Consider the following 17,955-nt stretch of genomic DNA (forward strand, 5'->3'; position numbering starts at 1 on the left):
TATTTTTTTTTTTTTGGCGGTGAGCAGGGGATTGAACCCAGGGCCTCATGCTTGCAAGGCAAGCACTCTACCGACTGAGCTATCTCCCCAGCCCAACTTCTATTCTTAATTAAGTCAAGATGTACTTGTGTCTTGTATCTGTTTTTTAGTTGAAATATTTATGGAATTTTGAAGTACATCAATTTTTTTTTATTTTATTACTTCCATATTTGATTTGCAAAAACTCCATTTCTTTTATCTAATTTGGCTCTACATCATACCAAGTAGGAATACAAGATTGGTTTAATATTCAAAGTCAAATCAATATAATACACGAGTAAAGGGCAAAACACATCATCTCAGTAGATACAAAAATGTTTACAAATGTAAAATCCTGCCAATGATAGAAAACTCCCAACAAAACTCAGGAGGCAGCTTAACCTGGTAAAGTCAGTTATAAAAAACCTGCAACTAACATGATACCTAATGATGAGAGACTGAAATCTTCCTGAGGATCAGGAAGAAGACAAGATGTCCATTGTTGTCTTGGTGGCTCTAGCCATGGCTATTTGGTGAAAGAAAGGCATCCAGATTGAAAAGGGCATAGTTAAAACTAGCAGCAAATGATGCAATCTATATAGAAATCTACCTAAGGAATCTACATACATACACACACAAATGGAACAACCTTATGGTTATTAGATAATGCACCACTACTGACCTCAACATCTCTTTCTATCTATACATAATAAACAAAATGAATTCATTTACAAGAGCATCAAGAACAAAACCCTTAGGAATATGTGACAAAAGCACAAATCTTTTAAACTGAAAACTACAAGGCATTGCTAAAAGAAACTGAAGACCAATATTCCTAACTGATTTGTAGATTGATATAAACACCTATCAAAGACTCAGCTGACTTTTTGTTTAATGCAGAAATCACAAGCTGATCCTAAAATTCACATGGAACTTCAAGGGACCCAGAATAGCTGAAACAGCTTTGAAAAAACGGATTTAGGGCTCACACTTTCAAAATTTCCTAGAAGGCAAGAACAGTCAAGAAAGCCTGTTACTGTTGTAAGGCTAAACATTTAGATCATTATAACACATAGATCACTGTTAATTAAAGTCTAGAAATAAACCTATGCATTTATAGTCAATTGATTTTTGGCAATTCACAGAGAAAAAAATCTTTTCAATAAACAGTGCTCAATTGAATATCCACATGCAAAAATGAACTAAAAATTGGATCAGAAACCTAACTGTATAAGCTAAAATTATAAAATTCTCATAGGAAAACCTAAATGCAACTTGAGTAAGGCAGTGGTTTCCTACCTATGACACAAAAGCACAAGCAACCAAAAATACATATGAACTTAAAGCTTGCTGTTTCAGAGAATACCATTGAGAATGGGAAAAAGACAGAATGAAGAGATATTTGCAAATCATATACCTGATAAGGGCCTGATATCCAGAATATAGCAAGAACTCATGCAATCCAGTAATAAATGACCTTTTCATTTTTCATCAATGGTACTTGATTTAAACTGTTTTTTCCTATATATACACACCCATGATAAATTTTTAATTTATTAATTAGACACAGTAAGAGAATTAATAACTACCCAACAGTTATAACAATATGCTATTTAAAACAATATTTCTGTAATTTTTCATTTAATAATTTGGACCTTAGTCTGGTTGACTAAAGGTAACTGAAAACTCAAAACTGTAGACGAGGGGGAATTTACAGAATCTGAATGTTCCTATTTGTAATAGCCCCAAAGAAGGAAAAAACCCAAATAAACCCTCTACTGCTGAATTGATAAATTACATTCACACAGTGAAATAATATTCAACCTTAGGAAAGGAACTAAGGTACTGATACACAAGGATGAATCTTAAAACCATCATACCCAGTAAAGGATGCCAGACAGAAAAGTCCACATTTTATATGATCATGAAATGTCCAGAATAGGCAACTTCATAGCAACAGCAGATTTAGGAATGCAGGAAAATGGAAAACAGTCAAAATAATTGTTAATCCCACGTATTAGAGAAGATGCTTAGTCTCTCCTGTATACTTCAATATAAAACTTTGCTTGATGGAGGTCATATGGCATAATTTTCTATCATTTATTATATTTTGAACACTTTCCATGTTATATTAACTATTCTAATATTCTATTGTTGGGCATTTAGAATGCTGCCAGCTCTACATCTACATATGAATATTTAAATAAATCTGTCTGAATTTATAGTTATTTCATAAGGAAAATTCTAGGTGAAGTTGTAAAAATGAGAAGTTTTTTGAGATAGGGTATTGTTATGTTGACCAGGCTGATCTTGAATTCCGAGGCACAAGTGATCTCTCCATTTTAACCTTCCCCAGTAGCTAGGACTACAGACTTGTGCCCACACACCTGGATCAAAGAATATTTTTGTTGCTATTATATATAGGTATATATATATTGCTGTTAAGCTCAGATTGATAAATAAACAAAGTTGGTGTAATGGTTTTATTGCCCTTTGCAAGTAAAAAATACATGTTACAGAGAGCACTTAATTACAAGCGAAGGTTGACTCTACCCCCAATGAATTCTTTTTTTTTGGTATCAGCAAATAACTTAAATGTATCCAGTAACTTCAAAATTGTTATACCAAATATTTAATTCATTGGTTAAACTATGGCTTAAACAGTTTACATATATGTGAACCAAAACCATACAGCAAAATAAAATGATTTTTTAAGAATTAAAGTATATAACATATAAATTACCACAGAGAAAATTTCTGTAAACCTGCCAAATTTTTGCCCTGGGGCTTCCTATTTTTACTAATTGAAAATTGAATATTTTATAGAAGAACAGATTCATTCATGGTCTTAACTATGGGAATAATGTTAACATACTGGTGCCCTGCTTTCCAGAGTGAGATGAACTCAGCAACACAGTTTTATTTAGAATATTGAAAAAGATCACAGCTGTTTATAATAGTAAACCATTTTTATTGATTGACTATTCACACCAAATACAAAGATGCTGGTTCTTCTCCCTAAGGGAATAGGACAGAAGAAATTTCAGTTTAGTTTCTTGGTGTGCTGCATGTACTCACATAGAAAACACTTTCTATCAAAAGGGTCAGAGGAAAGGTGGCTTGAAACAAGACTTAAATAAAAGTAGCACCAAAAGGACCAGGTACCAACTGTCACACTCCACTCATTCAGGAATTTTATTATGTGAAATTATTGCACTTGTAAAAAGTAGATGATAGTAAATTACCAAACAATAATTTTAAATGGTGAATTTTGAAATAAGGAATTTCAAAATGATTTTGAGTTTCCCTTCAAAGGAAATCTGGCTATTTACGTTAAAAAATAAGGACAGAGGACCAAGTTTTATTTCTAAATTTTAACTGCACTGTGAGAAGAGAGGCTTTTTTTACATAGTGGTACGAATTTGGTCCACAGCAAATACATTGTTATTATAAAAATAAACAAGTTTTCATAAAAAATAACATTGCATTCCTTGTTCAAATTGCACAGTACAAACAAGCTATCTAAATTAATACTGTATTAAGTAATTAGAATTACAGTGGATATGTGTTTTAGTCTGAAGCAGTTAAGGAGTATGTAGTTTGTTTTCATAATGTAAAAAAAACCTAAAATGTAAGTTGTATTTAGAAATACATAAAATCTTTTAAAGTTTACAATGAAGAATGTGTTATTTACATACTAATTTTTAGTAGCCATGATAATACAGGATCAGCAGTCTATTTACATAAAGCCTATTTTTATTCCATTTACAAAAGCAATAAAATAAGAAACTACAGTTAATTTGCACGAAACCTGTTGTACTTCATGATCAATGGGACCATTTCTGTTTACTTGATGACTGAGCCAATATACCTGTATTCCTTATGAAGACTGTTCATTTCTGGAAAGAAGAGTGAGCCCAGTTTTTGTTCCAAGAGTATCTACAGTCATGCAATAAAACCTTACAAAATTATAATACAAGCCTTAAAAATATGAATAGTGCCTTTCAGTATATTTACACAAGAGTATTCACAAAAGATACAGTTCTTTGATACAAAATAGTTTAGTGGTATCCAGCATAATTGATAAGAACCCTCACACTTCTGCCACATTATCTAGTAGGAATCAATTTTGCTGAAGCAGGAACATTAACTTGCAGGTAATATCTTCCACCAATTCAGGGCAGGGATTTAACAGGCTGGTAAAGTCAAAGAACATTTCCATCGCACCCGGCACATTGTGCAAGGGGAGGCCCTCTATTCAAAAGGACCAAATTAGGGAGTTCAACAGGCTCTATTCAAGGAAGCAAACAGGTAGCTCAAGAACTTGAGGAGCTAGAGCAAGCACCTTAGCATTAATTTTCAAAAAAGCAGTCTAGACACACAGAACCAGAAAACAGAAGCTGTAAGTACTGAAAAAGTATGCTCACCTGTGGCAAAACAATCCCTATAGTTTAAGAGGTTCCAACCTTTGAATAAAACCAAGATATTCTCATGTACATCTGTACATACTCTTTTATTACTTTCCACTGCAGCTTAAAAATTTTATGAAAGATACTTTATTTGATATCAATTTTATGGAGTCAAAGAATTTCTTAGAGAAAGAGTTCATTAAAATCGCATAATACTTTAACCAAATAGTCTCTGAGCTGAGTTCCTTTCTCCTGTTAAATCATTCAACTACATCACAGTGTGCTCATGGTTGCACACTGCTGCTAATTTAATACTGCCTGTCATGATGTTACCTCACTATTGTTAGGACACAGAACAGTCATAAGTCCCATCCTGAAATGGTTCTTCCTCTTCTGCTCGGGTTGTGTCCTCATCTTTTCGGGTGACCATACTGCTAACCCCAACTTCACTTTGGGGGATGCTTCCATGGCTGGAGGAGGCCCTGCTCTCCTCTGCCCGAGGGCTGGTCTGTTCAGGAGTCTTACCCACAGCAGTTGGCTGGAAGGCATCAGGCTGGACTTGCCTCTTCTGTTATCTCACTGAGCTTCTGTAGTTGTGGCTTAATGATGTTTAAAAAATGGCTTATATCCAGGGCTAGGTAGAGGGAAAAAATTAGTTCTCATCTGCCATAAAAAGATTGGTAGATCATTATAGGTGAATTACTAAATATTGATATAATATGGGGGGGGGGAGACTGTGAGGGAAAAGAAGGCTTCTTGGGTGCCTTGCCTAGCAGCACAGAGGGACTGTACATAGCATAGGCTGTCTTACATTTTCTGAGCAGTACAAGCAAGAACTGACTTTAAAGCCATTTTATAACTAGAAATAGTTTTATAGTTGAAGGATCATACCATTTTAGATTCAAAAAAGGATCTTCAAAACATCTAACTTAAATGTATTTGGCAAAAGGAAAACTAGATCTAAGTAAGGGAAGTAAATAGAACCAAATCCATACATAACTGGTGGCAAAGACAGGGCTAGAGTCCAGGTTTGGACTCTGATCCACTTCTCTTAGTTTGGACATGCTAGTAACTGCGATGGATTTAAATTAACACAGACTATAACTTTTTGTCTTTTCAAACAGTCATTAATTCAACCATTCATTAACCAAATGGTTGGGTACAGAAATGGTTACTAAAGAAAGTATCCTTAAAAATGAACATGAGAGAGCCAGACATGAGAGCACACACGTGTAATCGCAGCGACTCAGAAGGCTGAGGCAGGAGGGATGCAAGTACAAGCAACTTAGGGAGGCCCTAAGCAACTTAGCAAGACCTTGTCTCAAAGTTATAAAAAAAAGGGCTGGGGATACAGCTTAGTACTAAAGCAAACATTCAGTACAATAAACTACAACAAAAAATATGTAAGCATTTTATTCCTACTAACCTGAAAAAATCCAAAATAATATCCGAACTATAACTAAGCCTTAAGTGAAAGAACACATTACCAAAGGACACCAAAGGAACATAAGCCTGTGGACACCAGTACTTACCAATCTGTAGAGGCCCATCGGTCCACCGCATGCAGCCCTGTCTTTATGTTTTGTAACATTTCTCCATCTATCTCTGAAGACTGTGCAATAACTAAAATCTGACTGATTATTGAGGATTCTCTAAGAATCAGGCCTATTACAATGCACCAGTCCAGACATCCTGCCTCCATGAAAATGTGTAGCAAATACCTATAAATAAAGCAGAAGCAAAATATTTATGCTAAAAAGGATCTACAGATGTACAGAAGGGCAATGATTACTAGGAAAGTGGCTTCAGTACTCTATTTGTACGAATACCCTGACTAGGCTTTCTGTGAAACTCACCTAAGCTGGACTTGGGATTTGTGAGGGCCTTACTTGCCAACTCCATGGAGATATTGTTCTAACTCTGACTGAGTCAACTGAGTGTAGAGAAATTTTCATCCACCATTGTCCAGTCCCCATCCACCATGGAGCTACTTTCAGTCAAGTCTGTGGCTGAACCAATGCTGCATTCATCACCTGATGGAGAATTCCCCAAAGTTTATAAACCAGCTTAGTGTAGAAAATATTTTCTTAATTAAAATATTAGCTATTTCTCAGATGTCAATTTCTCCTTAGGATTTTGAAACCCAAACATGAATCTATTGCTAAAATAGCTGTGTCATATGAACAACAGTAAATATTTTTTAAAAAATTAGTGCAGCAATAAACAGATATTATAAACCTGGAATGAAAGACATACTACCACCAAGAAGTCATATTTCTTGTTTCCCCCAAAAATCTAGCTCAAACTTGATCAAGTCTTTAGGTTCAACTATCAGTTTATGGGAAATAGAGGAAATAAACTAAACCATGAAGATGCAAAATCCATATTATGAATAATGCACAGAAGATTCCTCAATGAATAAATTGCAAGGGATGGGGGGATAATCACAACACAAAAACAATCGCAATGTGTAAATCTAATTTGGATCTTAATTAAAACTAAAAATTTGTGACATTTATGAAACAACTGAAAATAAGAATACAACAAAAGCCTCAGAAAATAAGTGTTGGTGAGGATGTGAGAAATTAGAATTCTTGATACTTTGTAGGATGTAGAAAGGTATAGCTGCTATGGAAAACGTATAGTGATTCTTTAAAAAATTACAAATAGCATTACCATGTGTCAGTCATCCCATTTCTGAGTATTTACCCAAAAGACTTGAAAGCCAAATCTTGAGGAGATATTTGTATACCTACATTCACAGCAGCATTATTCACAATAGGTAAAAGGTAGAAGCAATCAATCCAAGTGTCCCTCAATAGATGAATGGACAAACAAAATGGTATGTACTCACAGTGGGATATTATTCACTTCCCAAGGAAGGAAATTCTGATACATGCCACAGCATATATAAAGTACCCAGAGTAGTCAAGTTCATAGAAACAAAATAGAATTAGGTTTCAGTGGTTAGCACTGAGGGAGGAATTGGAGTTATTATATAGAGTTTAGTTTTATAAGACAAAAAGTACTATGGAGAGTGAGTACACAACACTGTGGATAGAAGTAATCAGCACTACTGAAACTGTATGCTTAAAATGGTTAAGATGGTACACTGTATGTGTATTTTATAATTATAAGTAATGGCAGTTGTAAGCCGCCTCATGTGGCAGCTCAGGTATCAAACATTAGGTGAATGCCTGGCCATTAAAAAGACTACAAAAAGAAAAAAAGAAATATCGAATTACTGTTTAAGCTCCTGTATTTTATAACCCTTTACCACATAAATTGCTTCAAACCTCTCTTTGTAATTTACCCATTAGTGTAGAGCAGATATTGGTGTATGTTTTTTTTTTTAAATGTCCAACCAGTAAATAAGGCTTTGACGGCTAAGAGGCAAAATCAAGGATATTATGTAGGAACTTAAATACAGAGCAAAAGAAAAGGCAAATTCCCATAGGAGTTTATTGATGAAATAAAAAAATGACAATGGAGTATTTTTTGTATGTGCATGACACAAATCTACTTATAATAAAAATGGAATTCTTATGGAGATAACATTTGCTTACTTGGGGCTAAGAGTTAATGTTTCCTTTTCATCAAACTGATTGCAAAGATTCACATATTAGTGCTGATCTGTACTGAAATTTTACCTACTTCATTTATCTAAAATAAGGCAAAATATAGTCAAGCCCAGTTTTTCCTTTGTTTTAGTACCTGTCCACCTCTCCAGCAGATAATATGGACTACTCCTTCAGGACACTGAAGGTATCTCTGAAATGCTACAACACACACTTTCTTTACCAAGAAACTGAAGAAGAGCTAGGACTTAAAATGACATTTACCTTTATTAGATAAAGGTAATAAGAAAGCATCTTGCATTTGTGGTCCATGGGATGAAGCTGTATCTATCTCATGATGGGTGGGGCCAATGTTGCTGAGCCAGCTCTGACTTCGTTGAATATTAGAGATGCCAGCATCCATTCAAGGTTCATAAAGGTTCAGCTGACTGAGACTTTAACAGCTGCTCTCCCACTGCAGGGTAGGTACAAAACAAAGAGATTGGACGGTGGGAGGTTGTCAAAGATTTACCCACTGTCATTTCCAATTCAGTTCTTTACCTTCTCCTATTTGCTCCTCAGTACTAACAATGCAAAGTCAATTACTGTCCTACATTGTTTCTTCATTCATCCAACTAAGAATATGGAATTATAACAAAAGAGAATGACCATATAAAACATCGAAGTTGTATCATCTACAATATGTTCTAAAGTCTATGATAAGGTTCTAAGGTTCCTGCTTTGGTTCTTAAGGTGACATGAAGTTCCAAATACCATAAAAGTTTTAAAATTTTGTAATTAAAGCAGTCCTCCTAAAATGACTCAAACAAACAAACTAAAAAAACTTTAAATTTTTATTTCACTCAAATATTAGTCTTCTCCTAGCGCAGAAGATGACCCACGATTCAAAGATGCATTTTTATTATTTTCCTGGAATGATTTCCATGAGGTAAATCACATTTTAGCTTATTTTGAGGTCCATGACTAATCAGTTCCAAAATTCCTTCCCACAATAAGGTAAGTATGTAGCTTTTACATTGAGCCCGTTCTCAACTTGTTTATAATCTAAGATAATAATGGCTAGATTTATGAATTAGACTTAAAGGTCAAAAGACTTAAAGATATAAGTTCTACTTTTTATCCTTGGTCAAACAGTGAATGTTAACTGAAAGATAAAAGTCGGCTTTAATTTGCTTGAGTTTGAAATGAAGACTTCCTTGAATGTTAACTACTTGGAATAAAATATAATTCTCCTTATAAAGTGGCAAGAAGTCTACATTACCTGTACGGTATTTCCATTTTGAAAGGAGAACTGACAGAAGAGGCAGGGATGATGGGAAGTGGCCACAAGAAATCTTTGTGGAGTCTCTTGAGCGCTATTACAAAGTTGTCTACCCGGGCAGCTCGGGTACGTTCTTTGCAGAGCCAACTAATTAGTTCAAAGCCTAGCTGGCAGCAAAGCAGCCAAGGTCCTTTAACCGCACATCTTCTAAGAGACGCCGAGCATGTCTCCAGAGCATCATGTCAATATACATTTCTCAGCACATTCACTGTCTTTACTCCATCTATAAGTAATAACAGAAGAAAACTACAGAACAGTCTTTATTTGAGGACTTCATATACTTTTATGCAGTAGCACTGATAAAGCTGACAAGGAGGTAAGTGATCTATTATCTGACTGAAGAGGAAGAAAAGCATCAGGGCTTCTCTATGTGAGATATACCATGACCTGTTGAAAACTTTAAGACTGATATATGGAATGAATATATGGAATAGAAAAAACAGGACTAGGAAGGGATAATGGGTGGTTGAAGGAAAAAGAAGCAAATAAATGCCATTACTGAGTGGCAGTACAGTGGAGCATTAAAGAACCCAGTCTCTGGAGCAGATGCCTGGATTCAGATCTTCACCCTGCCACCAATTAGTTGTGTGAATATAACCAAGTTCATTTTTTTGAATCTGTTTCTTTACCTGTACAGTGGGTAACAAACCTCAAGAAGTTGTTTTAAGATTAAAAGTCTGATGTATGTAAATGTTTAGAACAGTGCCTGGCACGTAGTGAGCACTTGATATGTTATTAGTTAATATTTAATTCAGGGGTTGGCTGAGGAGATACTATTTGCCTGGCAATTGTTTATAGTCCTCCATGGTTATACTTTACTGCATATAGTCCATAACTGTGTGCATGTTTGTGTGTGTGGGTGGGGGATTTATGGCCAGTGATAAAAGAGCAATAAAATATAATAAAAATGTTCAATTTTTCTGTTTAAATAACAATGGAATTGGTATATTTGGGGATGAAGATGAAACTTGGAAGCAAGATGGAGAAGATAGAGTGTATGTAGAAGGGTTGTTAGAAGTGTAAAACTTGGTTGTATTATTTGTGGAGACTAAAACTTGTGAAGTTTAAATACCATAATTTTTCTGCCTGTTCTGTATTTTGATTCTGAAAAAAAAAATCTGGTTTTGACCACTGCTTATTAAAAAACTTGTAAAAATGTTCAGTAAGCTCTTACTACAAGACAGGCACTGTGTAAGAATACAAACGATATAAAAGAAGGATTGGGGAAGAGAAAAAACAGAACATGTAACAACACAAGAAGGAATACAAAAGACCTTACATACCAGAGGAAATTCTAATGATTTATAAGGTTCAGTGTAGTTCACAGTCACCCTTCTGGAGAACAATAACCTAACTATGGTGATGTAGACTCTGGTCTCCAGAGCACAATTCCTTTGGCTGTTTAATGACTTCTCTAATCAAAAGGTTACATGAAAGTCAAATGCATCAGCACAAATTTTTGGTTTTTGTCAAGAAGTATAGTTGAAAGAAACAGTAGAACTACTGATGTTAAGAAGGCTTTTGATTATCTGTGGACTGTCTGGTCCTCTGTCATCAAAGGTAAAGCTAATAGCATCAGAACAGATATATTAAGTCCTATCTAGTACAAAGGCACAGAAATGACACAAAAGTACAGAAGTAACTTAGAAGGAAGGAAAAGAGGAAGCCTTTTGTGGGGTCTTGATTAGTTTTGGGAATGAAAAAAATGATTTGCAGTTGGATTAAGTAGTTTCCATAAGATGTATAATTTATATAATGATATGTTAATTAACTTACATAATTATATAATAGTTAATTTTAAAATATTTGGGGGGGTTATGGGGACAGGGTTCAGTAAGTTCCTAGGCTGGCCTCAAACTTGTGATCCTCCTGCTTCAACTCCTAAGTCCCTAGGATTATAGACTTAATTCTATAAATGCCCTGAACGCAATGTATTAGATACCCTAAATCAGTAATGGCTCTTTAATTCTTTTACCTTTTTCCAGAAGGACCAGATGGCATACTTAGTGTTTTCTGTAAGCTGAATTTACTAGAAGGAACATTTTCAGCTGACTGGGATAAACTGATGCTTCGATTCCTGAAGAACTCAAATCCACCACTTGAACTGGGTTCCTATGATTACAAACAAAGTGCAATAAGTTAGACAAAGATGCCTTGTAGGTACATGGTATAAAGAACTTATACAATTTTGAAACTAACCTGAACTGTAGGTGTGGATGGAGGTGTCTCAGATTCTCCAGAGCCAATGGCTTTAAGAAATCGAATCATGTGTCGACATAGGTCCCACTTGCCTTGTTCTAATGCTGTGTTGAACAGAAGGGTGGCATGTTGCCTACTTACTGCTGGGACTTCCATATTCTACAGAAACAAGCAAGGAAGGTAGCATCCTCTTATACATGATTTGGGAAGGTATGGGCAATCATTTTCTTCACAATAACTCAAACCTGAGGAATATACCTATAATACTGTGGGATTATTTTAACAATAAGATTAAAAGGATATTGAAAAGTACAAGGAAAAGTAAAGCAGGTCTTTGCTGGTATAAAATGAACTATGATTTACTAAACTCCCATTACATGCTAGTTATCTTACATACATTATTTCTTTCAGTGACTCTGCACAATAGGTGTATCATTACAATTTTACAGATAAGGAAACAGAGTTAAGTAAATTTCTGGTGAAGAACACCAGAAAATCAAGAATATAAATCTAGGTCTGCTTGTCTCCAAAAAAGCTTAGTTGTCTCCTATGACAGTTTTCTGAGGTTGTAACTAAAAAATCTTTGCTCTGGATAGTATCAGTACTATTGCTAATACATTCAGCATTCTACATATGTCTTTTACAAATTTAACTTTAATGCCTGTGTTGGCTTTCATGGGAGATGCCTAACAGACAAATTTAATTGTAATTATCATGTTAATCCACAGCAATTTGGAAATTCTGGGGAAAAAGTTTCCAATTTCCATTAGGGAAATTGCTGCAGTCTAAGGAGTGACCCAAAACAAATGCCAGCAGCATTTTATTTTTATTTTTTGTGATGCTGGGATTGAACCTGGGGCATTGTGCATGTGAGGCAGCACTCTACAAACTGATATATATATATATATATATAATATATGTAATATATTATATAATATATGTATATATATAATGCCACATAATATATATAATATATAATATATATAATGCCATATAATATGGCATTATAGTCAATTTTATTCAGATTAATGGGTCATTCCATTTCAGTCATTCAGTGATATCACAGAATAACAATTTAAATTAGTTGTGTTTTGCATGGCATTTCAAAATGATATAAACATTGATCAAGGTAATATACAAATCTTTCTCCAACTGCACTTATTAGAGTAATTGGAAAATGAAGTCTTATTTATTACAATACTCAAGAGATTAAATTTTCAAGCACTAAACCTACATCAAAACACACAACACACACACACACACTCTCTTATGGTTTATCCCTGGGTATAGTTTATTTTTTCTTTTATTTGTTATTTTTAGATACAATGACAATAGAATGTATTGACATGATACATACATGGACTATAACTTATTCTAATTAGGATCCCATTCTTGTGATTGTACATGATGTGGAGTTGCAGTGGTAGTGTATTCTTAGGTGAACATAGAAAAGTTAGGTCTTACTCATTCTACTGTCCTTCCTAATCCCATTTCGCTCCTCCCTTCCCTTCATTCCCTTTGTCTAATCCAATGAAACTATTCCCTTCCCACTTATTGTGTGTCATTTTGATCCAGTTTTTATAATTCTGTGTTCTTTTCTTTAGGGCTAGCCAAGGAACCATAGAATCTCATGGCTACTAGTCTCTGCTTGACTATCTTCTCTGGTTTTAATCCGTTCTCAAAAAGCAAATAAGCCAATGTAAAATCTGCAGTTCAAACCACAATTATGAAGAGCATCTTATATCAATGAAAACAACTCTGCTGTAATTTAAAGAACCTTAAGTGTAGACTATAAAATCCATATAAGATTTATGGGAATAACAAACTGTCAAGCCCATTTGTCAAATATATAATGAAATGAATTTTCAGAAGTCTCAAAGAATCTATTATTTTGAGAAAAATCCTGTGTATGAGGTCATTACTGTGGCAGGTCTGAGTCTGTCCAGTGTGCTATGTGGAGCCAAAATAAGGTGCTGTGTTATAAGTGAGGTACAATCAGAATCCTCTCAGCAATCCCACACTATAGAAATCAAATTTATTATTGTGGGGAGTTCAGACAATATACTCATGTCCAAACAATACTTTCTTCACTATTAATGTACTAGTATTCATTATTATGTAGTATTTTGGGCAATCAAATGTTATATGTCCTATGTAATATGAAATAGCATTGTATTACAATAATACAATAAAATGTTTCTTCAGTCTTATTTAAAATAATACTTGGAAGTGATTTGTTTTAGATTTATTTATAGAAAAAAAAAACAGGATAAAATAGCCTTGCAATGCTCCTTCATAATATTAAAATCTGGGCACAGTGGTGCATGCCTATAATCCCAACGGCTGGGGGAGGCTGAGGCAAGAGAACTGTGAGTTCAAAGCCAGCCTCAGCACTGGTGAGGTGCTAAACAACAATGACACCCTGTCTCTAAATAAAGTGCAAAATAGGGCTGGGGATGTGGCTCAGTGGTTGAGTGCCTGAGTTCAATCCCCCATACCAAAAAATAAAAAAATAAAAATGAAAAAAGAAATCAGTGGTCAGTTGGCAAGAATTGAGTTCTTCAAATGAAAAATATAAGCTAGTATCCTTAAACATAATAATAGTAGCAAAACAGAACATTTCTTTTTTTCTAAGTTTAAGCTTATTATTCTTGCATCTTTATAAGAATAGAATTGTTACCTGTAAGATAATAAGGTAGGAGGCAGCTTGGTCCAAATCCTGAGCCATCAAACATTCTTCAACAAGTCCTTGGGGTTTCCAACAGCTGCAAAAGGTAATTCCACAGGGCATATTCAGTCTTCCTAGCACAATGCACAACTGTCTGCAGGAAGAGGGGGAACTCGGTGATAAATTTTGCCACAGTGGGAAGTAGTGGGTCGGGAATGGGCTCCCGTGAGGTAGCTTCTTCTTCCAGCACTTCATGAAGCATGAGCTCCAGCACATGAGGGAAGTAAGGTAATGCAGCACAGGACTGAGCAAGAGCAAGGCTTGCTCCCCAAGGTTTCTGACCAGAAGTTGACGTAGAATGTGGTGGAGGGTAGATCTGAGAGGTTCTCTCCACAACACAAAAAGGAAAGAGCACCTCCAGCTGCTCCCTAGCAGTGTTCCGAGTATACAAAGAATCATACAGTAAAGTGTCGTTGACAGCACCAAGGACAATGCATCTTCAAACAGAACCGCCAGTGGATAAATATTGATATGGAAAGGCAGCATGATCCGCTGGGACAAGAAGGAATGGGGCTTGCGGTGATCCCTAGGGAAGAGGGGGAGCCAAACTTTCATCCCTGCACCACCGCAACTCAGCCAGAGGGCCTCCAGAAGGTGACGTTTTTGTTTATTTGCTCTACACGTAGTCCAGACATTTTCAACAGACTGGGCTAGTACAACAGGAGGACAGAATGGCAGCTGGAGAAAGAGACACAAGAATCAGGGTATTTTCCTATTAAATTTGCAGGTCCTTGTTCATAGGTACTAGTTTTTTGATTTTCAAAATAACAGTACAATAACTTTGAGAAAACCAGAGCAATATATTCAGAAACAGAGTAATAGTACCCTGCCTTTTAAAGTATATTAAATCTAAAACACAAACAAAACAAAAAAAACCCATGAACTTCACCAAACTATCCATAATTTCCATTAGAATTTGCACCTAATGATACCTACGTAATATCCTGCCTGGAGTTCAGGACATCTTATTATCATTTGGGGATTATCCTTCACAAACAGCCTTATCCCAGAGGCTTAAGGTGAATTTTATATATTAGTTTCTAAATCATATTACTCTTTTTAATTTTTTTTATTCCTTCACTTGAATCTTATACCTTTCTTAACATTTGAAATGACCTTCCCTTTACTCACAAGTTTCCTTTGGTTTGGGTTACTGTCCTTCTCCCGGATCTGAGGACCTGACCTGTCCCTCTGCATCATGATGAGCTGCCCTGCAAGGTTCAGCATAATGCTCTCTGCATCACGTGCCTGAAATTTTAGAAAAGCAACTGGGTTCATACTAATTTATAGGTATTTTTGGCATCCCCCAATCCATATTGATTAAGGTTGTACTGTATATAGACATTCTACTAGGCTCTGTGGGAATACAAAGTGCTTTCTGGCTAGAGTGGAACAGGCTAATTAATGAACCATACTAGTGAACATAAAATTGAAAGCAGAGATGAATCCTGGAAAAACTAAGAGAACTTAAATAGTTAATAAAAAAATGAGAGATCATTTTATTATTCTAGTTGCACAGCTGGAGAAGGTATGAAGGATGCGTGGAACTTAAAAGATTAAGAAAACACATGGGGGGCTGGGGATATAGCTCTGTTGGTAGAGTGCTTGCCTCACAGGCACAAGGTCCTGGGTTCAACCCCCAGCACCACACACACACAAAAAGAAAAGCACATGGGTAGACGAGAAAGGGTTGGTGCTTTAGTGAAAGCATGAAATGTAAATGAAGACATGGAGCTAGGATAGAAACAGTTCTAATGGTAAGGTGAGAACAACTTTGCTAGATTAGGGATATTATGAAATCAAAGCTGGATAGCAACAGGCCTTCAGGGCTTAGAATTAGGTAAAAGAGTAGCAGGAAAGAACTCACTATGTATGGTTCTCAAGGGAATTATTGAAGATATGAGTTAATCATGATGGATTACTGGGGAGAAGCAGACACAATGCATTTTGACAGGGGTCTTTTTTTTTTTTTATGAACAGCTTAATTTCAAACTTTAGAGAGCCTAGCATAATGATTTTCTGTTGAAACTTATTACCCAGTTTAAATAATTATGAATATTAACAAGTTTGAAAAGCATTGTTTTAAAGCAAATTTCAGATAAAATCATTTTCACCTATAAAGAGGAAAAGCATTTTGATTAAAAAGGACCAAAATTTACTGCTGTCTTAGGCATGAAAGGTAGAAAAACAGAGTTGAATCAAAGATAATCTCAAGTTATTGAATCTAGGCAAGGTACCAGAGAAGTTCAGGTTATCACTAACAGAAATTAGGAAGACAAATCAGGAAAGTCAAAGAGTTTGTTACTTTACATGCCATTAAACTGGAAAGAACCTTGCAACTTTCATGTAGACATGTTGTGTGAGACAACTGGACCAGAAATTGAACATGCCAACATCATAAAAATAAGGGCAGTTTGTAAACTGAAGAAACAGATGAGTTTGAGGCACAGTATATGGAGGTGAGGGGTAGAGAGCAGAGGGTCATCATCTGAGCTTTTAAGACAAGAAGAAAAATAGGGAAGCGCAATGACACATAAACCAAAAAAGGAAAGAATTTCAGGAAGGAAAGAGTGACTCTTAGAAGATGTAGGATTATTTTCCAGGCTAAGCCTTGCTGACTAGATAATTTAAGTTGCTAGTATCACCTAGGATTCAGTCAAGGAGAAAAGCAGCCACCCTATGTAATTTATTTGCAAAATACCAAGTTACACAAGATGCTTTGGCTTATGAGTGAGTCTGTTTCTACAAGGATGACACAATAAAGAAATGGCAAAACCAAAAATGTGGATGTCTGTCCAAAACATGAAAAATTTCCAATAACTTAGAGGTCTGAGAAGGAAAAATATAACTTAAAAGATGTACGAGAACTCTAAAAGGGTCAGGTACTCAGTAAAATGTAGCTAGATGGTAGAGGAAAAAAAACGAGCATGAATCAAGATAATAAGGCTGCTGGAATTGACATATAGTCCTCAGTGGCATATACTCCTCAAATACTGCAAAAGACTTTGAAAATGTTTTACTGAATTCACTGCATTACTTCAATATTATTAATATTCATAAGGGCCACCTTAAGACGATAGATTATTTCGCCACTACATTTGGCATTATTTCATTTAAAAATATATTTAAAGAGTAGATATTATTAGTATTTACTCATTCAGTACTTTCTATCATAGGTGTCTGCAATAGTACTCTCAGGAAATCTTAATGAACTTTTTAGAACAAGCATGAACTATCTGTATGCTCAAAATCCTAAATTTGAAGGAACTCAAAATACCATTTCTGGGCTGGGGTTGTCGATCAGTGGTAGAGCGCTTGCCTAGTACGTGTGAGGTAGCGGGTTTGATTCTCAGCACCACATATAAATAAATAAAGTAAAGGTCTATCAACATCTAAAAAATGTATTTTAAAAAATATCATTTCTTAGCCTAAAAACCCCCAGTGGTTCTCTGTGGGAGTTTCAGGAGCTCAAGAAGGAGCTCACTTTCTCATGAGAGGCTATTTGACTGTTGAACAGTTCTCATTGTTATTACTTTTAAAAAACTTTATTAAATCCAAGACTTTGTTACAGTATTCTTGGTCTTCCTCCCATACCAGATATAATCAGTCTCACTTCTACTTCAACTTACTACTTAATCTGCTCTTCACTAAATTAAGCATCTTCTGTTAAGAAAGGTCTCTTATAGAGGTTAAAATAGGTCC

The 17,955-nt window shown here is 35.3% G+C and overlaps 1 protein-coding gene across 1 annotated transcript in view; it reads right to left on the minus strand.

The window, feature by feature from the left end:
• Positions 1 to 3,763: 3,763 nt before the first annotated feature.
• The window catches only part of Ric1 (RIC1 homolog, RAB6A GEF complex partner 1), a 107,617-nt gene continuing 93,425 nt past the window's right edge, over positions 3,764 to 17,955 (minus strand). Inside the window, 21 exon segments of the mRNA XM_053743299.1 lie at positions 3,764 to 4,989; positions 4,991 to 5,044; positions 5,046 to 5,061; positions 5,960 to 6,148; positions 6,284 to 6,314; positions 6,317 to 6,460; positions 8,270 to 8,409; positions 8,411 to 8,459; positions 9,267 to 9,283; positions 9,285 to 9,438; positions 9,441 to 9,521; positions 9,524 to 9,549; positions 11,302 to 11,438; positions 11,526 to 11,684; positions 14,206 to 14,267; positions 14,270 to 14,299; positions 14,302 to 14,508; positions 14,511 to 14,562; positions 14,564 to 14,685; positions 14,688 to 14,931; positions 15,385 to 15,501. Coding sequence (XP_053599274.1) covers positions 4,771 to 4,989; positions 4,991 to 5,044; positions 5,046 to 5,061; positions 5,960 to 6,148; positions 6,284 to 6,314; positions 6,317 to 6,460; positions 8,270 to 8,409; positions 8,411 to 8,459; positions 9,267 to 9,283; positions 9,285 to 9,438; positions 9,441 to 9,521; positions 9,524 to 9,549; positions 11,302 to 11,438; positions 11,526 to 11,684; positions 14,206 to 14,267; positions 14,270 to 14,299; positions 14,302 to 14,508; positions 14,511 to 14,562; positions 14,564 to 14,685; positions 14,688 to 14,931; positions 15,385 to 15,501 — 2,250 coding nt within the window. The 3' untranslated portion in view covers positions 3,764 to 4,770.

The sequence above is a fragment of the Sciurus carolinensis genome, chromosome 14 (genome assembly GCF_902686445.1).
Source record: "Sciurus carolinensis chromosome 14, mSciCar1.2, whole genome shotgun sequence".
In the NCBI taxonomy this organism is placed as follows: Eukaryota; Metazoa; Chordata; class Mammalia; order Rodentia; family Sciuridae; genus Sciurus; species Sciurus carolinensis.